General features: G+C 42.1%; 2 protein-coding genes and 1 long non-coding RNA gene across 3 annotated transcripts; 1 reads left to right on the top strand and 2 right to left on the bottom strand.

Moving 5' to 3' along the window:
• The first annotated feature begins 473 nt into the window (after window positions 1-473).
• On the top strand, window positions 474-3,137 carry mcfd2 (multiple coagulation factor deficiency 2, ER cargo receptor complex subunit). The gene is made up of 3 exons (XM_046401524.1): window positions 474-654; window positions 822-981; window positions 1,462-3,137. Exons 1-3 carry the CDS (start codon window positions 497-499, stop codon window positions 1,591-1,593), a joined length of 450 nt encoding a protein of 149 aa, XP_046257480.1. The 5' UTR covers window positions 474-496; the 3' UTR covers window positions 1,594-3,137.
• A 609-nt stretch (window positions 3,138-3,746) lies between these two features.
• Window positions 3,747-7,349, bottom strand: prop1 (PROP paired-like homeobox 1). Its single transcript, XM_046401521.1, has 3 exons — window positions 6,685-7,349; window positions 5,537-5,766; window positions 3,747-4,290 (listed from the first exon to the last, which is right to left on the bottom strand). Exons 1-3 carry the CDS (start codon window positions 6,848-6,850, stop codon window positions 3,919-3,921), a joined length of 768 nt encoding a protein of 255 aa, XP_046257477.1. The 5' UTR covers window positions 6,851-7,349; the 3' UTR covers window positions 3,747-3,918.
• A 14,523-nt stretch (window positions 7,350-21,872) lies between these two features.
• On the bottom strand, window positions 21,873-25,125 carry LOC124065826. Its single transcript, XR_006844498.1, has 3 exons — window positions 24,482-25,125; window positions 24,029-24,279; window positions 21,873-23,426 (listed from the first exon to the last, which is right to left on the bottom strand). It is a non-coding gene; the product is annotated as an uncharacterized LOC124065826 (long non-coding RNA).
• Window positions 25,126-25,185: the final 60 nt, after the last annotated feature.

Here is a 25,185-nt window from a genome sequence, read left to right as displayed (position 1 = left end):
ATGTACTATTAGCCCCAACGTCATACTTTCACAGTGACTAAATATGGCTTTTCAGCTCACTGTGGTAGTTCATGTCTCAAGCCCTTTAACCTACGTGTATAACTTTGAATGTGTAACACAGTTCTGACTTGCAGTCGTGAATTTGGCCTGCTTTGTTGGCTATATGGCGCACTTGTCCAATAGAGCCGACATCAACTATTGCTAAAATGGATTTATGTTCGCTCTATTAATGAATTAATAGGGGAACAAGAAGAAGTCTGGTCTTATACAGATGGGCTTAATTAGTTACGAAATTGGGACATATGAATGAACAGTGTGAGGGCAAAACTGAATTACAGACTGAAAGAAGAAACGGATGTAAATTTAGTGTACATAAATAGATTAGATGTGATATTTGCGGATTAATAGAGTACAGAACCCAAGTCTTTAACTTTCTGTCTGCCTGTCTGTCTCTTTGTCAGTGTCTCTCTCTCTCTCTGTCTGTGTGCCCAGCAGGATGAGGAGAGACAGATGTGGTGTACAGTGGGGGGGACTGCTCCTCCTCCTGTCCTCCTGTCTGCTGTGTGTTCACTCTCAGATGGATCCTCAGAATGCAGCTCACGTATCTGACCACGGTCACGGTCGCCTGGACAAAAACATGGTCCAGGACAAAGAGTGAGCGATGTCTTCACACTCAAAGCATGTTCTGTGCCAGTACTCTGGGTGCACGATGCAGCTGTCATGTGCACACACTGGTGAACTTTGAACACGGTCAGCGGCAGTGTTCACACACTCTGCGTAATGAAGAATTGGTGGTTTTTGACTCCTCTTTTTCCTTCCAGCCACATCATGGAGCATTTAGAGGGAGTGATAGACAAACCAGAGAAAGAGATGACACCTCAGGAGCTTCAGCTGCACTATTTCAAGATGCATGATTATGATGGTAACAACCTGCTGGATGGGCTGGAGCTAGCCACAGCCATCACACATGTACACAGAGAGGTAGGTATATTTATGTGTGTGTGTGTGTGTGTGTTCTTTAGATATAGATACATATTTTATATGTGGGCATAATGTGAACATAATGCCTGATAACCTCTCATGGGAAAACACATTTTTGTTGTTAGTTTACTGTAGTTATTTTTAACAGTCCCCCAGTTACTCCTTTCATGTAGACGGTGACCTGTGCACTTTAGGGCAATGACTTCCCAAAATCATGTTTGCTTTCCCTAAATCAGCGTTGGCTGTCTCCAGCAGCTGGAAAACATTTATTTCGAAGACTCTCAAGTTGTGAAACTTTAAAAGCATTTCACAATTGATTGCTTCATCAGCTGCACTGAATGTGCCACAGATTTATCTGCCCTAAACCAAACTTTAAAGGAAGCACTAAAGCAATTCACTCATGCACAGTAGAAACTTTACTTCATGACTGTTTAAGCAGCTGCCTTATACAGGAATGTTTTATTATCTTGTCTTTCTCAGGAGAGAGGAGAGAACAGCCAGCCAATGAGAGAGGAGGACCTGATGTCTCTCATTGATGACGTTTTGAGGGACGATGACAAAAACAATGACGGTTATATAGATTATGCAGAGTTTGCCAAATCGCTGGAGTAAGACGTCTCCTGGGCGCTGACGGTCTTTATGTCAGAAACAACGACAAGGAATCTGCAGAGGAGACTGAGAAGCCCTCTAGAAAATCACTGTTTAATCTTTGCTTTCTCTCTCACAGGCACTCAATCAGGGTTCTTGGTAATTTGTGAAGTTTTGGAAATGTTTGTGCTCTCTAAGCTTGTGATATTTTCATGTAATTTCAAAGCTGGTGTGGTGTGCAGAGACGTTTCTGCATCCCCTGCTTTTGCAGGTTCCTTGAAATCATACCATATGAAAAGGGTCATTTCACCCCGTATCACAAAAAAAAAACAAACAAAAAAAACCCAAAACCCGGTTGTTGATGTAACCCAGCAGAGCATGTTACTGTGTGAGCCTTCGGTTTGCAGTGACTTCTGACACAAGCCTATACAAAAAAAGCTCAGTATTTTCAAGACAACTACCGATGTAAACTTTCCCCACGGAGGCATGCGGATCGCAAACAAAATCATGATTTACCTCTGTTGTATTGGTGCGGCAGCATAGCTCTCAGTGGTGCTTACTGCTAAACCTTGGCAGATTAAACCAAACTATCTGCATGGCAGCTGTAGGGGAAAGAACCCTGTTTTTGTGATTATTGGTAGTTTTTGGGTGAATTGTCCCTTTTTTATATATATGTATGTGCAGTACTCTCAATTGTGTGTGTACTTTTAGTGGTGCTACACTTAATTCACTCTGGCAACCCATTAGAGTCTAAACATAATGTCATGAGTTTAAATGAACCAGGGTTTCCATTCGAAATGCGTTGCAGTCACTGTGCGCAGCACGGTGGGCCAACGATCCTGTTCGGGAATCCATTTCATTTGCTGTTTGTGACAAGGATGAGACAAACCCGTCGTTCTCATCACATTGGAAAGTGGCCTTGACTTGCTCACCTGTGCAGCCTGTGGTCTGATGTAGAGTCCAGAGGGAAAGAGAGATAGAGAGGAAGGTTACATGCGGGACAACACGATACTGAATGTTGCCAGCAGAGACCGAGGCTGAAATGTGAGCCCCACATGTTTCTCCCTGAGGTTGTACTGACTGTTGTTTTCATGAAGAATACAGCAATTACATGAGCCACCATCATCTTCACTGTAGTCTGTCAGCCGGCAGGTTCTTGACGTAAACATAACGTCATGGAGTGAATGTAACGCAGCACCACTCTTTATCACTGGATAAGCTCGACTCAAAGCACACTGGTTGATGCTGCTGCGGTTGTTATAAAAGCTGACTTCACGTCTTCTGTTTCCTGTAAAGCACTTGTTATAAACCATTGAACATGACTGCTTTAAATCATTAGCTGCCTTTAAAACATGTCAGGTGTCTGTGTGTGTCAGTGTTTGTTGAATCCATGTGCTTTTCTTTCTTAAGTACGATTTCGTATGGATAAATTCTCTATTTTTGCCATCAGTATTGATTCTTCAGTTACTTCAGATTGTTGAATGCAAATATTTAAAAATAAAATGAAAGCATAGCTGATGCAACTGTGTTGTCTCTGGGATATGAAATATTAAAAACTGTAATCTATAGACTTTGGCTTGTGATGGGATTTTTTTTATTAATTGTGGTGTGGAGTTTGACCACTTTTTATTTATGAAACCACATTTAAAGGACATTGCAAAAAAAAGTCTTTATTTGTTAGCTGCACTGAAAACAATTTGACACACAAGTTTCATTTACTGTACTGTAAACTGCTGAAGACATTGTCTAAATTAACATTTAGCCTTAAATGTGTAAGATGGTGGCCAATGTAATACATGCACGTGTAAGAAAACAGATGTTTCAACTAATAAGAAGGTCCACGTATATCAGATTGAACTCACTATTAATATTAATGGTGGATGGTGAGAAGATACTGAAGGCATTGTAGTATATTTTAACACGTGTTTGGGATCTCAATGATAATTTGAAGATCTGTGGTTGTAGGTCTCCCTTTGGTCAAACCTGTGAAAAACAACGTGAGTGTGTAGACTTGTTGACGTGTAAAAATAATATCCGTGCACAAATATATCAATGTGTTATATCAACAGTGTGGTTACACAAAGACAAACAAAAGAGCAACTTTTGTGAGTGTTTGAGCGCAGATTCAAAGTGTGGGGAACTCAGCACTCAAAGTTCCCACACTGTGTACCAAGTTTATTTAACAGCCAGCATCAGGGCCAGAATTTGTACTTGTAACTTAAATGTGAATATGCATGTGTGATCAGAGTGTGGTAGATGAAAAGGCGTTTGCATGAGCACTGTTTTCTGGGTAGATTCCAAACTATTTTTATGTAGTATCTGACTTTTTAAAGTGGCCTTGGTTGCCTCTTAGCTCCAGTGAGATGCAGGGTCCAGAGGCTGCATGGAGGCCAGCGAGAACATGGGTGGTGTGAGGTTGCTCCTCAGAGGGCTGTACCAGTCTTCATGCTGCCGCTGGGTGGCCGGCGGTGGTGGAACGCTGGGACAGGCGCACTGGCCGACCGGGCCCGGGTGGTGGGAGTACGCTCCGGAGGGCAGCATGGAGGAGAGGCGGGGTATGTGAGCCAGGGGCTGGGTGTAGTACTGTCGAGACATGCCGGACGACTGGACGTGCATACCCCCCAGCAGCGCCCTGTGGCCGGGCATCACACCTACAGGGAGAACCTTCTGTGAGGCCCGCTCCTGCTTCCGCTGTTTGGCTCTTCTGTTCTGAAACCAAACCTGCTGAGACAAGGACAGGTGAGTTGGCCTGGACCCCTACAAGTAACACCAGGAACACATGCAGTTCAATAGGGAGGGTTCAGCAAAAGACATTTCAACATTGCTGTGTTGTCAATGAAATAGCAACAACATTTTTTTTTTATCCTAAACTCTTCCCACAACACTACTACTACTACAGTACTTGTCGTTAAACAATCACTGCTAACATCATTGCATGCGTGGTTGAAATTCAATCATGCAGGAACTGGACCCTAACAAGAGTTTTAAGTAAATATGATGTGTCCCACTGCTGCAGACAGTATAATGATAAAAGCAGGTCATCTCTGCCATCATTTCCAAAAGAAAATGCACAATATCAGGTTTGTTCTCGCTGCAAACTGAGAAGAAGCTTTGAAGTAGCACAGAACAGCCATATCACTGGGGGCCAACTCACATTTGTGTTGTATCGCGATATTAAAAAACAAAGGCAGAACACTTTCAAATTTAGAGGTGACTAAATGGAAGTTTTGCTTTCTAAGTGGACAAATAATAAATGATCAAACCTTTTGATGATTGGCCAATTAATAAATTATGTCAGCTCTGTTGGGCTTCATCTCATTGCCAAGTGTCGTAGAATTTCTAGAGGCCCTTCATTTGGTAGTAAACATTTCAAAAACTAATACAGCACATGATGTGATATAAAGTGTGCATGTATATCATTATATTGCACTCCAGTTATTCATTTTTAACTTTTGCTATATTTGGTTATATGATTCTATTACAGTCCATCTATGGAAGCCAAGAAAGGTCACACATGCAGTTTCACAAGAAAACAACATTTTTTTGTTTTTTGTTCACAAACTCATGATCTCGAGACAGTGACAGTGAAAACAATGACTGGCAGCAGTTCTCGGCTTCTGTAGAAATCTATGTGCAAAACACACACGCACACACACACACATCATTCTTGTCGAGTTGTCCCAGAAATTTCACTGAGCAGCTTTCTACTTTGATTCCTGCTTCAACCTCAAATTGACCCTTCAGCTGAGCGTTGAAGAACAAACACGTAAAGGGAGCATTCTGCAGTGTTGTGAGTACTTGAAAACCAGAAACAATATTTCTATTACAGCTGATGATTGTACTTTTGGTATCATTTTGAGTTGCTTTGAGTTATTCATAAACTAACTAAGCCTGGTCCATCACGAAGTCTCAGCTGCTCATCATGTCAAAAAGAAGAGAGACAGGTGAATTTGGAAGGCTGTCCCACCTGTATGCGAGCCTCATTGAGCTTGGTGATACGGGCCAGCTCCTCTCTGTAGTAGATGTCAGGATACTGGTTTTGTCTAAAGGCCACTTCCAGCTGTTCCAGCTGCTTATGGCTGAAGGTGGTGCGGTGGCGTCTCCTGGCCGGGGAGGGGTAAGCTCTGCTCCGCCTGCCAAGGCTGACAGCCATGGAGGTCTCACACAATGACCCCTTCCTCACCGACTCTCCTATATCTGTTTTCAGGCGGAAGAAAAGCAATGTGAGGCTTTGCATGGATGTTGAAAAGACCTCTACAATTCACAAGCTCCTGTTTCTTAGCTTCCTTGGCATGATACAAAACAAATGGCTTGGGCTTGTAAATGAGCATTTCACCGATGACTGTCTGAAAAAGAGGGATTACGCTGACTTTATGGTTCCCACTGCCATCAGGCAACCTGAGAGCCACAGAGCTTTAGCTCCCAAAGACAAGCCCGTGAGAAAACGATACCAGAAACTGGGGGATTTGACCAAGATTATTAGCACAGTCACTAACAAAGTGACTAATCTGACAAATTGGTGGACTGAGCTGACCTTGTTGGTCCACATCACGGTGGTTGGAGAAGTCACAGAAGAAGCCGATTTGATGATGGATATTCAAATTATATTCTTACTGACAAAGAATTGTTTTTTTCTCCATTGTTACTTACATTTTCATAAATGATTACAATCTCATAAAAATGTTTTTTTTAAATAACTAAATTGGATTTATTTATTCAAAGTTGAATTGGATTGCAGCATACAAAACTATATATATTGTTATTGAAGTAAACATTTTATATTTCTGATTGGTAACTTTGGTGACCTATTTGCAGGATCAGACCAACAGGAAGTACCTTTATAGTTTAGTTTTGTGCTGATATTAAATGTCAGAGCTGTCATTGTTATATTTTCAATTCCATACTGTTTAAGTCAAGAAAATTGATCTCTTATAATCAGCCTTTAGACCATCATTCAACATTTTGACTGTTTACTAGCTGAATGGTCACCAAAATAACCAAGAGAAACATTACTGAAGATATTTTACTGCAAATCTCTTGCTTTCTGTGGTTGAAGAGGAAACTCCATCATTAGACTAAAACGTTTTTTTTGTTTTGTTTTGTTTTTGGACTCACCTGCACTGGAGCTGACGGTTGCCATATCAGCGTAAACTTCTGCACAGCCCTGGTGGCTCCTCACTGCGTCTCCTGGTGCCTTCACCTGGGCCATCGCTGCAGCTATGCTGACTGTCAGGACGATCTGCACCCTGTGCTCCCCCATACAGACATAATGAAGCCACATGTGATGCCTGCGCCCCACCCACCTGCTTTACCTTCACCTGTGTGCCTGCATCAGGAAGCACATCAGAGTGGGACAAAGCTGATGGAAGGTTAATCTCTGCATCTGCCCGAGTGAATTTGCTACACTTTCCAGAATGCCTTTGTAACATACCAAGCCAGGGGCCCAGATGTGTTGCCTTAAGACTATGCTGAGTATATATGCATAGAAATACATGAAACATTGGTGTGTCCTAATGATATGTGCCCATACAGATTTAGTTTGTTCTTAGTTAGTTTCTGCTCCTGTTGGAGTAAATGTCAGTCTGTGCCTCCTCTGTTTCTGCCTGTACGATTGTCAGTACAAGCTTTCCTCTTTGACTGTGGGGGACTTTGATGTTTCAGACGTCTATGTTTGCCCATTATATTCGCTTAGTCCACGGATATTGTCACGTAAAACCATGATTGATAGCTGTTTTCAATATATTTTAGGGAAGATGTTCGCTTTGAGGGAAGGTCAGATAAGCAGGTAGTTAAAAACTTTCAATATCTTATATACAGATAGGCCGTTTAATTTAGTCATTTTAATTTCTGTGCCTCCCTTGCCACATTTAGTCTTTTAAATAATGCTTAAAAGAAACAAATGAATGAAAACTGTTGTTTTAAAATTGCAGTTTTATTTTTTTAGCAGTTTATGGCTTGTGTATGAGGGGATGCAACTGCCTATATGGCCACCAGGTGGCTCTGTTATGTCAGGATGTGTCACAGACAAAAAGAAAACTGCATAAGGCAGAATCGTCATCTGTCTATCCATCTGTTTGACACTGGGTGTGGGTGTGGGTGTGGAGACCACCCAGCTGAGTATACTCTCCAGTCTTCCACCAACACAACCCCTCTCCACTCAGTTCTGCATTAGGTTCCCTGAAACTTGACTGACAGTTGGATTAACTCAGCTGAACTTTTATGTAACCTCTCAAGATCCCAACTGCTATCAGCAGTTCCCATGATGTTAAACTCAGTTCAGGCCAAAGCAGAGAGGAATGGCGCTCTCACTCAGTACTGGATATGAAGAAGAGACCCCCCAAATGTCCCTTTCAGCACTGAGTCATGACAGGGCAGTGTGGAAAGCAGCTTGTGTAGTTGGAGAGCAGCAGTTGGCTTTTTATCAGGGCTCAAATGAGACAGTAATTTATCATGGTCTATATTTGTTGAACAATGCTATTGGTGTGTGTATACTCATATCAATGCGGTCATTTGTACTGTCGAAACACTGCAAGTGTTGGGCATGTGTAGAATCAGCAAGGAGGCCAATTACAAGATGAGATTAGACTTTCCTATAGTATGTGTGTGTGAGGGTATGTGTTTGATAGGGCTGAATTCAGAGTACCTCCAGTCCTTCTTGTGTAACATGGACCATTTGACCCGAGCGATACATGTGACTCCCAAGAACCACTAAATTAGAAGTTCAAACGCAGACTGGAGATGTGTCACACTGATACAGTAGATTGTATCCCCCTCTCAGCCCAGGATCCGTGCCAGGAAAGTGTAACAGACAAAGTGCAGTGATTAAATAACCCCCCACCCCCGCTGTAGAAGTAGTCCCACAAGACTGTCTTTTATGAATTCTCTGATTGAATTTATAAATTAGCCTTGAGAGTGAACCAACTTTACTTTGGATTCCTTGAAAAAGTCCCTGGACTTGTTCTGGGTGCTCTACACAGCAACATCTAATTTGATTCCTTGTGACACGTTGTCTGCCAGGGCCAAGTCCTGTGTGTCCTGGAAGAGCTTCTATCTTTCCTGTGTTGTGTGTGTGTGTGTGCGTGTGTGTGTGTATTTGCGATCAGCTGCCAAGTCCTCTACGGATCCCATATTCAGCTCACATGTTTCCTGTCCCAGACAACGACTCAGCCACAAACCCCCCGGTACAGCACACTGAGCCTGTCTGTTTCTTGTCTGTATCTCCACTTTCAGTCTCCCTAATAAATAGCAAAAGTCAAACAGTTTAAAATATACTATCTTCTTACTCATTTTCAGTCAAAGTTTTGGAGGAGGTTAGTTTTGAAACAAGTGAAGTTAGTTCTTACTAGGAGTTTTTGCACTTGTTTGAAGAAAAAGAACCACAAATACTCAGTTACTTCAATGTATACAACTTTTAAAATCTCAAAATCAAGACCATATTTTGCAGAAACCCCAGACTTCCTGTCTTCCTGCCTCAAAGAGGATGTTACCATATGTTCTCTTCTTTGCTGCAGATGTTGGTTCACAGGGATTTTGGTCGAGGGCACAAAAGGCATAAAATGAACATTTGATATTTGAGTAGTGAAACTCAAGTAAAATTTGAAATGTTGGCTGAGTAAAATACATTTCAGTATAGTGCTGTAGAGTGACTGTTCTTTGTGCAATAAAACACATCGTTTTTAAAGATCAGCTCATGTTCACAGCCACCTTCCAGTCTCAAAATGCAGTCTACCTAGTAATGATGAGTTACTTTAAGGCTGCTGTAATCAATGCATTTATTTAATGGTAGATTAAATTACTACATTTATGTGTAATGGGTCAGTCAGAGTGACAAACTCAATGACAATTATTCCTCGACTCTGAAGATCCCCTCAGTCCTATGTAACGTTTTATTGTCTTTCCGCAAATTAAGTTTTATGGTTTGCAATTTGACTGTCTCTGCTCTCATCAGCTGTGTTTCTAGATGCAGCCTGCAGATACAGATTGTGATTTCATCTTAGCTTAGCATGCTAGCATGCTAACATATCATACTTATCACTAACCACAAAGTATACTTGGTGTAGGATATTTGGTCATAAAGTAATCGCACAAAAAGAAATTTTGAGCTGAAAAGTTAAAGGTTCACCAAAAATTATTACAATTTGTCCTGAGAGACCATAAATGTCTAAATTTCACAATAGTCCATCCAACAGCTGTTGAGGCATTTCAAGGCCACAGATTTCAGCCACTGGAGGAAACATCAGGTGACCACTAGAGTCAGTAAGATTTGTCCTCTGTGCACCACAAAAAGGACCAAATTTGGCTTGCTGACATGGAGATGTCCACAGAGGCAATACAATAGAAAGATAACACAGTAATGCCAAAGCGTACAGCAGGTGCAGATCATCAGGAATTATGTGCATGTTTATTTAATGATTTGCCTGTTTCAGTTCAGCTCAGCACCTTGTTTTATCTGTTATTTTTATTTGTGCACACTATGGTCCATGAGTATAGAGAAAACGTGCCACCCAGCTACACCCTTTGACCTGTAACAACATGGATGCAATGCAGCATAAACCAACAGCACACGAAGAATAAACTTTTTTCTGTTAGTTCCCATAAGCTTCATCAGAGGAATCTTCAGGAAGTATCTATCATCAGCGTGTTGCTGTGCGTGGTCTGTAAGTGTTGAGCAGGGCAGGAGATGCAGTGACGTGTGGAGGGAGGCTAAAGCATTGCTTCAGTGTGTGGATCTGAGTTCCTTCCACACAAAGGTTCAGTGTATGTTACACTGGATTGTCACTGGTCGGTGAGCTACTTGATCATTGTGATCCAGTGTGTGTAAGAGTCAGTAAAATGTATTCTGGAGGAAAAACTTTCTCATCACAGTTTCACTTTCTGTCTTTCACACATGAACACAGACAGACACAGCTGCAGGCTACACATTTTGATACTGTGTGCACATGTACAAACTTACACACCACATACAGCCCCACCTCTCTACAACGTACTCATAAGAAAATAATCTGCAAGTCATATTACACTGGGTTCTCAGTTTCAAACATCATATATGCACAGACACACTCACACACACACACGTGCCCTGGGTGCACACAGGCCTCCGTGTGGTTGTGGCTGTGTCCAGTATGGACACATAGAGGAAATTCTTCCCTCCCAATTTCCTGGGACTGAACTGGGAGTGACCTGGTTGGCAGACACACAGCCTCGATGGAAGGAATGTAACTCAACTCCCCCCGCCTCACCCTCAACACCCACCTCATCCATCCAGCAGTGTGCTGGGCCAGCTGTGTGAGGACAGAGAGAGAAACATAGCCCACGATGAAAAGGATGTCTTTTATGTCTTTATTACCAATTCATGAAATATTCTCAATATACTTTGGTGAGTGTTCATCTTTGAGGAGTCTGGTTTATGTTCATTGTTTCAAATATGTGTTTAACATTCATCTGTGTTTGACATTGTCTAACACGTGCTTTTTTTTCTAGTGCAACCCAGACAGTACTTTGAATACCTCTTCAGCTTTATGAGCAAAAAAAAAAAGCTCACTGTTTTAATTTCATGGCCCACAGCTCTATTATTCTGGTTCACTCTTACAGCTCCCATCAGCGGGACACAGTGTGTGCGTTACCAGGACAGAGCAGGCGCACAACCTGCATGAGCAGCATGGCTCGCATCATCATCGTAGTCGTCATTATCGATCAAAGGACAAACTCCATGTAGAAAGATAGGGCTGGTGGTAGTAGCACTGTTCGTGCGGACACGCGCATGCATGTGAGCAGAAGCAGCTGCTATAACTACAGCCATGGCAGGGAGCTTTCTCTTTTAGCAAAAATTAACTGAGAAGTGAGGGGAGAAGGCAAGGAAGCGACTCAAGGAGTGCACAGATGAGAAGTCTCAGCTTTGGAGCTGACTAAATATGATGTGTGGCACATCATCTGTCCATTGTTTTATTATACTCTGTATGTCACAGTCTCTGTCAGATGAGGATAACCCATGTTCACAACATATATATTCCCTTTAATTCAATTCACCCCTTGGCATAATGTGACATAAGTAATATCAAGGTGAAATGTTATCAAGGGATGCAAATAGAGCACCTATGAAGAGCCAGCTGCAGCATTCATGTAACCTCATCACTCAGTCACCCCCTGTATATTTCAGTACCTGCCCAGCACCCACTGGCAGGTGAAGCTACTCGCCAGGAAATCTTGCAGAGCACTCAGCAGCTAAAGGGCAAAATATTTCCAGCAAGAGTTGGTGGAGCCCAAAACAGAGCCAGATAAACATTAAGGCCCTAAAAATACATTTTCTCAATAGGCTACTATGAGTAAAAGCATTTGGTTTGTTCACATAAAAGATTTCTGTTGCAGGTTCTCTCTGTGCTGATAATGTCAGCACAGAGTGAGATGTCAAAAACTGATTAATTGTAATAATAGTTAAGCAATGTTTGAATCAGAATCATGGTTGGTGGATTTTTCAGCCATTGCATATATTTAATCAAATTACACCTGCACAGTCCTCATGAAGCTGATAAACTGATAGTCAGTGATAGTCATAGTCAGTGATACCTGAACACGTTTTTTAAACTTTGGTGTTACTTATATAGTCATGATTATCTAATGATGTAGGGAATGTTTTCAGGGACTTTAACATTGCTCTGTGTCTGTTGAGTATGTAAATAGGCATGTGCTTGCTAACAGGTCCTCCATATTGTACCATAGCATACAGTATGTTATCTGCTCAATGTGCTGCCCAAGTGGCATAGAAAAACTGGTTAATTCAGGGTTAAAAAAAGGCATATTTCTGATTTCACAGGCCAGTGATAGGCATACAATCTGTTAGTCATTTGAGGTGGCATGAATGTTTCACCATTTATATCCTTCTCATCATTACCCGTCACATGAATGCAACATAAGTACCATGTGGCTGACAAACTGCAGCTGATTTGATTAACGTATTCCGGTAACAACATGGCCTTTGTTTTGAACAACCCTCAGACCAAACTTCTTTATGCTTCCCAAGTGGATCCAGAGTACGGCGATGTTGTATCCCAATTTCATTTTCTGATCATTACATCCTCATTATGGTGGACTTTTTAGTACATTTTCTTTTGTTTTTTGAAAGCTTTTTGGCTTAAATTGTCTTCACTCTCCATTTTATTTGACAGATTTACAATTTGTTACACTTGGCCTATACACATGATTACTGAAGCAAAGTATGGCTGTTCATCTTAATATAATTACAACCGGAATCTTATAGCTCTGTCTCTCTGACCACTGATCCAGTCTACATGGTGTGGTGGGAACCATTGCACCCATTATGACTCAGCAAATGCTGCGGTATGCAGTACCACCCTCACAGTGCCCATGTGTCCGCAGCAGTACTCTGTGTTCTCTAATGACATTTAACTCATCCAGGCCATCATATTATCCTGCGCTGTGGGAATCTCATCTTTCTCAGATACAGATATTAAGCCAAGAATGAAAGGTTTGTACAGGACAGGTTGTTCTGGGCACTGCAAAGACACCTCATTCAGCAAGTTCTTCAGTGCAGCTTTGAGTCCGACAACCTCAAATATTGCACAAATTAAGTACTTCTTGGCTGTAGCCTTAAATTTGATTGTACACACACACACACTCACACACACACACATATATGTGTACAGTATATATGTATATATCTTTTTTTCTCCTTTTGTTGCACTTCCACAAAAATGTCAGTTTTATTGTACAGTGATTGAGATAATGGTGGCGTGTGGCAGCTTGCCCTGCCTGAGGTTTTCGAGGTTCAGCTGTTTGGCAGGGAGGTCCGGTGGATTTGCAAAGCTGTTGTCTGGATGCCTCCTCCTGCTCCAGACTCCCTTGGTGGTGTCCTCTTTCTCACCCCCCTACAGGCTTTTATTGGCTCCAAGGGCCTCCTGTAGTCCTCAAAGGCACTCCCCGAACTCAAGCATGTGTGCCAGCCCTGCCACCCCACCCCTGCCCTTATCCATTGCCACAGTGGAGGAAATAGCCTGCAGGAGCTAGAGGGTGGCATGGTATTATTATCTTCCTTCCACATCTCTCTCTTCACCTTGGTTTCCTCACAACACCTCTCATAATACCTCTATGGCTCAACTTTGCACCATAAACAGGGTGAGTATACTTAACACAGCACTGACTCACCAACCTCGCAGTGATGGCAAAGACGTAGTATAATTTACCAGTGCAAAACCTGCTTATATCAAATTATCCACAGATAAATTAAAACAATGACTGACTAAGAGGATATTATTACATAGTTATAATTTGTTATTTGCTACACCGGCCATGCATTCCCCACAACACAGAATCCTCAGTCATGTTTAAAGGCATAATGTGCAGGATTTGTTGGTTGCTGCTTGTAGAAACACCTTTAAGAGATTCTGGAGAAAGATACAGTAAATGAAATGTTGAGTCTCATTCCAAAGTCGTCATAGCCACAGAACAACAACATTGGTATCTGTGGGCCTGGGAATGATATTAAACAATCAAACAACAAACATCCCGAACACAGCACACACCCCTCTGGTGGGTCATAAGTGATGATGTTCTTTTTTGTATGCATCTATACAGTTTTTCAGGAAGTTCATGCATATTATGCCTTTAAACAAAAATAAAAAAAATAAAAAATCCTTGATTTCAGACGTAACTTAGCTGCCATGAGCAGGCTTCTTATTTCTAGTTAGCGCCTGTAGATTTTATTGACATGACAACTGTCACTAGGAGATGTCATCAGCTCTAACTAGCTAGCTAATTAAAGTAAATTTAGCTCCATGAAGTGGTTGTAAACACTGACTGCTGAATTTTTTGTCTTGTTTTAAAATAGGAACGCTGTAAAGACATGTTTAACATGAACTTACTAGACAAGGTTAAACTTCCAGGTTCCAGGGAAAAGTCAGCATCCTCACCAGTTGATGATTCATGTAGGAAACATGAAAATTAAGAAAGAGTATTGTTCTTGTATCACAGGAAGTTAGTATTATAAACATGCTAGACTGAGAATTATAACATAACCCTGTTGGATTAGCTAGATTGCACAGGCTTGGACAGTCAAAAGAGAAGGCTTTCAGGACTAAGGTGTTTGGTGAATATAACACTTTCTCAAATAACGACAAAACAAAAAACTTCCTACAGTTCCTTTAAATTACCAGCCTTAGCTAATTAGTTAGTCACGTTTACTAACATTTGTAGCTTAGGTTAGAGCAGATAAGCAATTTCTTATAGTTTTTGCTCTTGTAATTTTGGAAAGGCTATAAAAAAGAAACACACAACCCTCTTAACTTTGTATGTGACGTATTCTCCTTACTACAGCCCCAAGCACACAGCAACATGTAAAGAAATCCAAAACTTTACACTAAATGCTCAGTTAAATATAGCTCACTTGATAGATATACTTAATCAGTCTTTCTCGTCGCATCCTAAATGCCATTCCTTCTTCAAGCTCTGGTTGTTTTTGGTTTATGAGCATCTATTTGCATTAATTGTTAAGCACTTCCTCTTGTGCAACAATTTGCTTTTCATAGATGGGGTGTGTCATCATCTTGGTGGTCGTAACTATGGTGACGGCAGCCGGTCTAAAAAACCCTCTTGCTGCTTCTCCCGCGTGTTTGTTTACTACACTCTTGCTGTTGTGTCATGGTCATCTATACGAAGCCCTTCTCCATCCCCTGGCATGCTACAGGAACCTTGCAGAGCAGATGCATGCACATCACCAGCCAATCATGTACTGTAAGGTCACATACGCACATATTTATACTGGTGTAGACATGCATGCTCCCTGACTTAACACACATATAGGCTATATTTTGCAGTGCAAACTCATACATGCTCTCCCAGCTCAGATCATCACTAGTATTCACTGCGTATGGCCTCTAGAGTAGGATTTCTCCTGCAATTACTGTGCATATTGCAGTCTCGTCTGCAGGCTATTCTTAGCAGAGCTATAAGTGAAAACACGAGGAGAAAAAAATGGAAGGTTTTTAAAGGCTGCAGATCAGATATATGCTGCATATTTCAACATATTAACAACTTAGATATCTGATGCACCAAGACTGAAATATTTTTAAGCTGTCTTATTCTGTTTTTGCTCCACTGAGAGTTTGTAGCTTTTTGACTGAATTCCAAGTCAAATACAGAAATAACTTTGCTTCCAACAATGCATACTAGTCTCCTTTACTGTCATTATAGCACTAGAAGCAATAACTCTCAATCTAGCAAAATCATGGAGTAAAGCACAATGCAGAGGCTGTGGAAGAGAGAAGTGGAAGCGTACAGTATAGGGGGATTTTGCCATTTTTAGGCTGAGACACACAGGGGAAAATCTGAACAAAAAACAAAAAAAACAGTAAAACAAAAACACCTATTAATACTATTTGTTTGGCCCTTTGTCAAAACTGACTGCAAACCACACCACTGTTGTTCTCTTTTTACAACGCACTTCTACTCTGCCAGAGAATCACATAAAACTGAATGCACTACTAGCTTTGAGCATTTTGGACTCAGTTTGATTCACAATTTGACCACCCATTACGCTGTTAATAATTTCACAGCAGTTTTACTGTCAGACAACACAATAAATCTGTGAGAAGTTGAACCTAACATGAAAGTTACTGTTCAATTCAAATGACTGTTGTGAAATACTGCTGACATAAATACTGTCATGATGGGTCCTAAGTAAAACCCACTTTGCCCATGTTACCCTGCAGTTACTGTGTATGCTTTACATTTACATGGATAAGCAATCATTTGACCAGTTCAAATTACTTACAGTGCCACTAGTGGTGAGTATCAAACTTCAATGCCATTTAGATACCAACCAAACCAGGACTAAAAGCTGATACTGTCATTCTTTTATTAGATGTTTACTTTTACTTACAATATTGGCCTTTCAAGCTGCTTCAAGCTTCATTTGCTAATCGCTAACTTTGTCTCCTATTTGGTGTAAGGCATTTATATAATGGGTTGCTGCAGCTGCCGTCGCAAAACAATTAGCTGAAAGATATTAAAAATCAACCATAGAACAGTGTTGAAAACTTTGTGATTTGCTCAATAGATTTAATGGCTTTTTAGACCATCCCAGCAACATTTCTAAAAAGTAAGTGAAATTCAGTTCATCAGGGACAAGGCAAAAAAACCCAAACATATTATTTACATTCCCAAGCATGATGCTCTTCTCTATCATTTTTTTTTTTTTTTTTTTACTTCAAATACAGGCTACAATGCCCCTGTGTTTTCACACATTTCATTTCTCTCTCTTCCTTCTATATGCCTTAATCTCTCCCTTGCTGGTACTGACACAACTGCTCATGGAAATTAATGTGTGTAATTATATAATGAATATGCAGATGCCATCTTGGGACTTTTAGCTGCTTATAGAGCTGGTGCTGGCTACTTTCATGGGAAGAGTGTTGGCAACGCTGCCACAGAGCTGAGGGAAACTGCAGTGTTGGTTGACAATTATCTGTGAGTGCATCACTATGAGTCAGCAGTATGATTCAGTATCATGGTGTTTATACTCTTTGGCACATTGCTGAACTTTAATTATCACCCTGTACCTTGCAACAGGAGATTGCAATCAAAAGTACATTTGAGTTGTCTGACCTAATCAGTGTGTCAGCATGCGTACAATAACACACCTCTCCTCTCACTGCCTTGTCTCCAGCAGCACAACTTCTCCCAGTTTGTGATGGTTTCATGTGCAGCAGCTACGACTGTACAGCTGGAACAAATACAGAAGGGAGAGGGAGAGAGAATAGCATGTCACTGCAGCTTTACACCAGCAGCAGCAACAGGCGCTGGAAAACACACAGTCCACAGGTATGAGCAGTTAAAATGCATCGTTCACACCCCGTGTGACTGAGTGTACACTTTTAACAGCAGATTTGAGGGCACATTACGAGTGATTCAGAATAGTTACGGCATAAAAAGCTTCAGTGCATGAGCGAGTGTGTGTGTGTGAACGGGAACAATGCGGCCATTTATGGAGTGAATACTGCAGCCTTTAACAAGGGCCCTTAACATATTAACCATGTGACCCACTGGAGCTCAGAAAATGTCTTCATACAAGCCTTGAAGAAACAAATGTCCATGTGCAGTTAATGCATTTGGCCACGTTTCAGTATTCTTTTTCCCTGGCAGATATTTTGCCATAAAAACAAGTTCTTAACCTTAAATGACTGTGACTGAAGTACATGTGATTCAGACAAAGTTCATTATCCCATGCAAAAGTGTTTCATAAAATTGCATCAGGTCTAAATGTAACACATAGGGATTAAGTATGTGTGAACGACTGGAAGCAGCACTGACCTCTGACCTACAGAGTACGAACCGGGCCGCCTTTGCCCCATTGAGGCTGTGATGTCACCCTGAGCACAGAAAAGGCAGTGCTGGAAAAAAAAAAGCCCTGAAAAAAGAACTGGGAAACAAGGTCCAGCAGAATAATTATATGAGAGAGGGAGTGAATCAGGAAATAGCTTTTGGTTTGGGAAACTCAAGAGTTTGAGGGAGTGCTGCCATGTGCTAAATGAAAACAGAATTTGAACAAAAAAAAAAAAAACAGTGAAAGAGAGGAGTGAGAGAGAACACAAATGAAGCCAAATGTGCTTTTCTTTTCATGCAGAGGGGTGGCAGGGTATCCAGTGGTCAGCGAGGAGAGTATCTGTCAACACTCCCCTCCCTGATCCCTCTCTTCCTCTATGAGACATCCTCTTTCCATCAAACTCTCCTGCCCTCCTCCTCCTTCTCTTCTTTGCTTTCTCATTCTTTGCTGGCTGGCAGGCTCTTTCCTCTTTCCTCACGTTTTAATGGGTATCTTCCCAATCACGTTTTTTATTGCAGGAAATGTCAGCACACCACATTGCGTGAGCCGAAGGAGTGCTCCATTCTTAGCTCGGCACTGCTGAGTGCCAGGGTGTGTTGAGTTTGCCAGTGTGTGTGTGTGCATGTATCTATGTGTGTGTGTGTGTGTGTGTGAGGGTGAGTGTGGTTAGGAAAGGGGGAGGTGAACTGGAGTAGAATTAGTGTCAGTTTGATGCCAACATTACAGCCCCCCACCCTCCTGGTAACAATAGTGAAGCCAGAGAGGGAGGTAGTGGAAGCCATTGCGAAAAGACCAACAAGTGCGTGTTGTCCCCTCTGAGTCAGTGTGCTGTGGCAGAACTTCAGAGGAATTTTACTCAGAACCCCCAACCCACCCCACCCATACCCAACACCCAACTTTTGCCTCTATTTGTGAGAGTTTCAACTCCTCACCTCATTCTCCTCACTTTATTTTTTTCCACGGAAGCCACCTGGGTTTTTCTCTGAAAAGAAGGCCATGGTTTTGGGACTGCGGTTTAATTGAAATAATATTTGCTGTACTCCACTGCCTCCCAGGCTCTATTCTCCCTTAACAACGAGCATTATTTTTAGCCTCTGTGCCGAGTTCTGTCATTTCCTGTTGCAGGGCTTGCTGTGCTTTTGACCACAAACAGGCTCAAACACTCTGTGCTTTGCCTCCACCATCACACCATTCCTCACACAACCAAGCACAGCAGGTCTCTGGTCAACTGTCCATGTCTTCACATGACATCCACCTGTGATAAACCAAAAGAAACTTTCGCTGTGCTTTACAGCTGCATTTCATTCAGCACCGACACTTGCGATTGTCTTGTGAAACAGGCAAATAAAACTGATTAAATAATTTCACGTTTCTAAGATAAATCAGCAGCACTGTTTTGATCACTTTTGTCTACAGATTCTATAAATCATTTATTTCATCAACAGATAAATTACCTATAATCATTTTTTCTGTCTTTCCTTGCAGTCATTTCAGATTCAAAATCAGTTTAATAAATCTACACAAATCTTTTTTGACACAGTGATCATTTACATTGTATACTATACTACACCATATGGTACGAGACCTCACATGCAGTACAAGACAAAGTTTGGACAGTAGACTACACAGATCACTCTACAAATATACATTCAACAGGCAGCAGAATGGCTGTGTGCACTCAAGCAGTGTGTCTCACAGCATGGTTGCAGCTGCAAAGGTGTTTGTAAGCCACATTCACGTAAAGGGCTGCATCTGAAGTACAGCATATTGTGTATACAGTTATGTTATAATACTTATAACAGGGAACAGCGTAGGCAGAGCTGGAGCATCTCAGCTTATCTAAGGTGAGTTTACCCTAGACTGGTCGTCAGTCACAGGGCTGACACACAAAGACAGACCACCACACACTCACACCAAGGTACAATGCAGAGTAGCCAGTTAACCCAACGTGCATGTTTTTGGGATTGTGGGAGGAAGCCTGAGTACCCGGAGAAAACCCACGCAGGCACAGGGAGAACATGCAAACTCCACATAGAAGGGCCCAGATCCTCTTGCTGTGAGGCGACAGTGCTAACCACCGTACCACTGTGCCACCCGGTGCATTTATTTATATTTATATATTTAATTATTTTTTCATGTAGTTTCTTTTTTGAAAAGGGTGAACAATTTCCTAAAACAGCTGGGCACTGCACTTTTTACCAAACAGGAGTTGATTGTGTATTTGATGTGGACTATTTTCAGTTGAGTATTATTACACACCTAATCCAGTAATTTGGTCCACTAATTGTTTGGTGTAGCAGGACCCCATAGACCAACATTATAAAAGAAATGTCAAGAAAACTGTTAACAGGAGACCTCGAACTGCAATCAGTGTCAATTATGACTCCATCCTTTATGAATCGACAGAGGTTTTATATCTGCAAAACCTTCCTTGAGCTGAGAAGTGCAACTTTAACATCTCAGATGACATCGCAATGTAAAGTCTTTGGGCTGAAGGGGAACTTATGGGGAGGGCCAGTAGGAGAAACACTAATGTGCATATGTTTCTGCCTAACCAAGAGGGAAACCCTGAAGCTCAAAAACGTTTTTGGGCAAATATGCCAGGTGAACAATTCTCACTAGACTGAACAGTATTTTGTTTGTTTATATTACAGCAACTTGATGAGTACCCAGTTTCCCCCAGGGATCAATAAAGTATCCTGATTCTCACTCTGATGAGCTCCAAATTGCTATTATTAGAAATAATATAAAGGTTACTAGAACAATGTCCAAAACTACAAAAGTAAGACCCAAGTTTCAATAACAAGGAATTATACTTAATTTGTAAAGCTTAAGGGAAACATGATGTGTGGAAATGTGCTGGCAGGACCGGACAAAGCAAAGGGTTGAGTCAGGTTATCTAGGATTAACTGGGCAGATAGAAAAGATGTGACCAGAAGTCACACGTTCAGATCTGCAGACGCCCATGAGCAAGTTACTCAACAAACAACAGCTCCAGTGGAGTTACTCAATGACCCTGTGGTTGTTTTGGGCAGCTCCCATGCAGGATGTGAAGCCCAGCCCTGCTGAGAAAAGAGCAAGGAGCTCCAAGAATCTGTTTAAGTGAAACTAAGATTTCAAGAAACAGTAGCTAAAATTACTTGAAAATTCCACTGAAACAAACTATTGCCATGCTTGATAATTAAGCAAAAGTACAGAATGTATTCAGTATGTATTGGAGCCCATTTCATGAAAGCCTTAAGATAACACAGATAAGAATGAGGTCACGGACGAGATTTGGAAAAGCAGTCAAAGTGAAATTGTTCACTAAAAAGAGTACAAGACTGCATTCAGGCTTAAATTTAAGAAATGTCAATATAATACAATATCCTTCAACACCACAGAGGCTTGTATATTGTGTTTATATCCCTGGACTTATGTGTGTCACTGCAGCCAGACAAAATAAAACATGTCAGTAGCATGTACCTGGCATGTGGGTACCAAATCTGCTAGAGAAGGTATGTCAACACCTTAACAAAACAAGTGAACCCTCCATGACCTGGGTGGGTTGTGGTCATATTAGCTGGTGCCCAGTGGTGTGACAACAGCTGTGTGATTCACTGGGAAATAGAGAAAGGCCAGTGTGACAGTTACGTGATGGTTCAGTGTGTGTCCCCCCCCAACACACACACACACACACACTCATCTTGGAAGAGACCCTTGGGCCTGGATGAAAAGCGTCTGGGCTCCTCTGTGGTCACCCATAGCTGATTACTCTTCTGGGAAAGCCGGCTCAGAAAGGAAACCGCGAAACAGCCTTGTTTCTCACTGCTGCGTCTCTATCCCCTCTTATTGTCTTTGTCTTTCTTGTTGTTTTGCTCCGTGCCTTGCAGACTTTGCCAGTAAAGGGACAGAGCTGCTGATGCTTTTCATTGTTCAGGCTGTACAGGATCCTTTTGCATTTCATCACTGCAGAGTCACTTAGTTAAAGCTGTTCTGTTGTACATTACAGTGAGTCAGATGACTGTGAGTAATGTGAAATGCTGTTCCCCTCAGTTCGACAGAGCTTTATGACATCTCAGCTGTATAGCTTTTCAAGCCTGCGACTCACTGGTCTAATCAGTGTCAAATGCACTGTACACTGCCTGCTCAAACAGTAGGCAAAATTAGCAAATGGCTGGTTAACATGGGGACGCATTCAGCAGGTAAGTCCAGAGATTTCCCTGACTAGTTGGTGGAAATCAAAAGGCAGGTAAGAAAAAAAAATTGAGAATCCTTACTTTCATGAACTCTAATGTTGCTGAATGTGTAAATAGGCTGCTGTTTGTGTTGTGTTTACCGCTTGTTGTGCTGCATAGCTAGTGGCCACAAAATCCATCACTGCAGGTTTAAACCACTTTGCTGCTGGCACGGCTTTGAACTCAAGGTCTCAGCATGCTTTAAAGAAACTAGGTTGTATGATATTCTAGATTCAGATGTCCACACTTAAAGGAAGGCTGCATCTTTTGCATGTGTCTGAGGTATCCATGTGATGAACAGCACAAGTGAGGATAAGAGCACATGCTTTCAGACTGTATCTCCTCGAAAGCTTTTTCTGAGCAATCAGAGAAAGAGAACTTGAGAGAGAAAGGCAAACCATGCCAACCTCTCCACACCTGATCAGTTGTTCCTTGAGTGAGCGAGCTTGTCGGATTGTCTGTCTTGCAAAAGTCACATTTCCACTCATCCACTGGAAATGGAGTTTCAGATGATCGAGTAAGCACTTTGTTTGAAACATACTGAGGCTCATGTAGTACTCTGTGTTTCTTTGTATCTTTAATTTGGCCCCAGGCTGAAGGCACTGTCTACCATAACAGGGTTGTTACGGGACTGATTTATAATTATAGCACCGCATGTGGTATACCATATGAGTGGTTACCTCCTATGCATTTTTATGTTTGACTTCAGCAGTAATGTGGCTTGGTACAACTGGGTCTAATTAACAGAAAAGCGGGCACATTCCCATTTGATTTTCTTTATCTACTGGAGAACCTAATAATCAGTGGACTGGAGTATCTTATTCACAATTCAACCAATTCAAGAATGACCAGTATTCCCAATGGCAATGACCCAGGCTGTACCCAGCCATAAGAAAATACGCCTCAGCCACATATCCCATAGCTCTACCACAAGGCCCATCTGAACCCATTGCTCGCCTGTACTGCTGCCTCCATAATGGTGCACCAGCCACCACAGAGGCCATAGCTCCAGCTTCAGGCCCCATAGCTCTTCCACCACACTGCCCCTGCCTGCACCAGGAATGAAGGATTAAATATAATGCTTGCATGTCAAGTCTGCAACGCAACAGAGAAAGCAAGGAGGAAGGAATTTGTCAGAACTCCATAAACACATACATGGATTCAACTCCCGATGCCAGCGCTCAGAGCGAGGAGAACTTTCCGGAGGCGAGCTGAGCGACTGGGAGGCCGAGGGTGAGAGTAAGCAGGGCTGCTGAACGAGCCCAGGGTTTACACAGAGGCCAGCCAAGCAGCAATGATACACTGCACTGGAGGAGAAGGACACAGGGGAATGGGAGAGAAGAAAAGTGGTAGAATTGAGAGAAGAGAGAGAAAGAAGGAGAAAGAAGAGGACAGATTAGACATATGAACCCCTGCAATCTGAGCTGGATATGTTCACAGTCAAAACATTCATCCTGATATATATGCATATATGTATGTACATATATACAACAAGACTGGGATACGATCAAGGAGGGAGACATTAATAGAGAATGAGAAACAGTGAAGGGGGATGGGGGGAGGAATTAACAGGACATGCCCACTGAAATTTTCCAGTGTCTCTGCCAGAGAACAACAACAAAAAAAGAGGTCAGTCCAGATGCCGTTCACTGACTGTTCACATGTGGTCCAATTTCTCTGGAGCCGAGGGGTGGAGAAATTGACAAAGAAAAGGGATGTAGAAGTAGAAGGAGAAGGTTACGCGTGGTTCAGAGAGGGACGAGAGGGGGTATAAAAGGGAGTTTGGCTTTAATCAGTTAATGGGGCACAGAACATGGACTTCATTTGGCTAGCAGATGTTGGGCAGGTGGGAGGTTAACTTTACAGGAGGTCACGAGGTGATGCTACTGTAACCTGTGGAGGAGCTTACATGATAATGTTCCAGCCGCACAAGATCCAGTAAGAGATGAGTTATTGATCAATAAATTTGGCAAATAGCAAGCCAATATAAAGCTGGAAACGGACTGATGGATCTTCCTCTTAGAGCCCCTGTAGTTGTCTCCACTCTTCTGCTCCAGATGATTGTACGATTGGCCCTGTTGCTCTTGGCTCAGTCGGTGGAAGAGAAGCAGCCTCCAGGCCCGACCCTCCTCAGCCCTCTCAGCCACTGGGAGGTGAGCTCTGCAGTGGGTGTAAAACACTATCGAGTGGATATACTTCTGCAATGAAATATAGATGTAAGCCTTGTGTGAGCGCACGCCTGCCTATTTACGTGCATCTTCGTAAGGTTAACTGGAGGTCAACGCTCACTTTGCCGCCACAGACTTGGCGACTCGCCAACTTTGGAAGAGCAGAAGCAGCAGCAGCAGCCTCTCTTACTCACTCTATCCCTCTCACTGTGCTCTTCCTCCTCGTCCTCTTTTTCTTGCCAGTGTTACTGTAGTTTGCGTGCAGATAACATGCAGGGAGCCATGTGGTGTGTATCTGTGTTGAGCCCTGGGCTTAGCACTGTGGGAGCAGGGAGAAATGTGGGCTCAGAGCATGAGAAGTGAAGGAAATGAAAAGCCTAACTAGTTCACAAGTGAGACAGGAGTCAGATGAGCCTAAGGAAATATAACATGAGGAAACTTATCCTCACACACCACTGATGATTTCAGAAAATCAGGGCGTAAAACTGGCCTCACAGGTATTGCTGGTATAGTAAACGCTATGATTACAAAATACCGACCTTATTAGCAAATGTGTTGCAGCATTTTGGGAAATACATGAAACTTTGGCGAGCAGCCTGTTCACTCGCACATAAGTTGCACATAATGTCCCTGTGATCACGTATTTATTAGTGAGCTTTCTCATTCCTCAGTGAGCTTTTTTCCCTTCTCCTTGAAGCCTGAAGCATGTTCTCGGGTTTTCTTAAGAACAGTGATCTCAATTAGAGGGTGAAACCTGTTGTCACACCCCTCTCCTTCAGTCTCTGTGTTTCCTGTCTGCCTCTGTAATGTTCACTATCCAAAAACGACAAAATGGCAATCTGTGAGTTACCATCGTAACGCTCTGCTCTTTTCTATCGACAACTTCAGTCCTGCTGTT

This window comes from Scatophagus argus, chromosome 10 (genome assembly GCF_020382885.2).
Source record: "Scatophagus argus isolate fScaArg1 chromosome 10, fScaArg1.pri, whole genome shotgun sequence".
In the NCBI taxonomy this organism is placed as follows: domain Eukaryota; kingdom Metazoa; phylum Chordata; class Actinopteri; family Scatophagidae; genus Scatophagus; species Scatophagus argus.
This window is presented reverse-complemented; position numbering and strand designations above follow the sequence as displayed.

What these genes read in the sequence shown, in the direction of transcription:
- prop1 (XM_046401521.1), bottom strand. Translation starts at nt 6,850, where the DNA reads ATGTGGCTTCATTATGTCTGTATGGGGGAGCACAGGGTGCAGATCGTC. An exon ending in AACCGTCAGCTCCAGTGCAG is followed by an intron (nt 5,767 to 6,684) that starts GTGAGTCCAAAA and finishes GCCTGAAAACAG; the next exon opens with ATATAGGAGAGTCGGTGAGG. An exon ending in TCAATGAGGCTCGCATACAG is followed by an intron (nt 4,291 to 5,536) that starts GTGGGACAGCCT and finishes TTGTCTCAGCAG; the next exon opens with GTTTGGTTTCAGAACAGAAG.
- mcfd2 (XM_046401524.1), top strand. Translation starts at nt 497, where the DNA reads ATGAGGAGAGACAGATGTGGTGTACAGTGGGGGGGACTGCTCCTCCTC. An exon ending in AACATGGTCCAGGACAAAGA is followed by an intron (nt 655 to 821) that starts GTGAGCGATGTC and finishes TTTTCCTTCCAG; the next exon opens with CCACATCATGGAGCATTTAG. An exon ending in TCACACATGTACACAGAGAG is followed by an intron (nt 982 to 1,461) that starts GTAGGTATATTT and finishes TGTCTTTCTCAG; the next exon opens with GAGAGAGGAGAGAACAGCCA.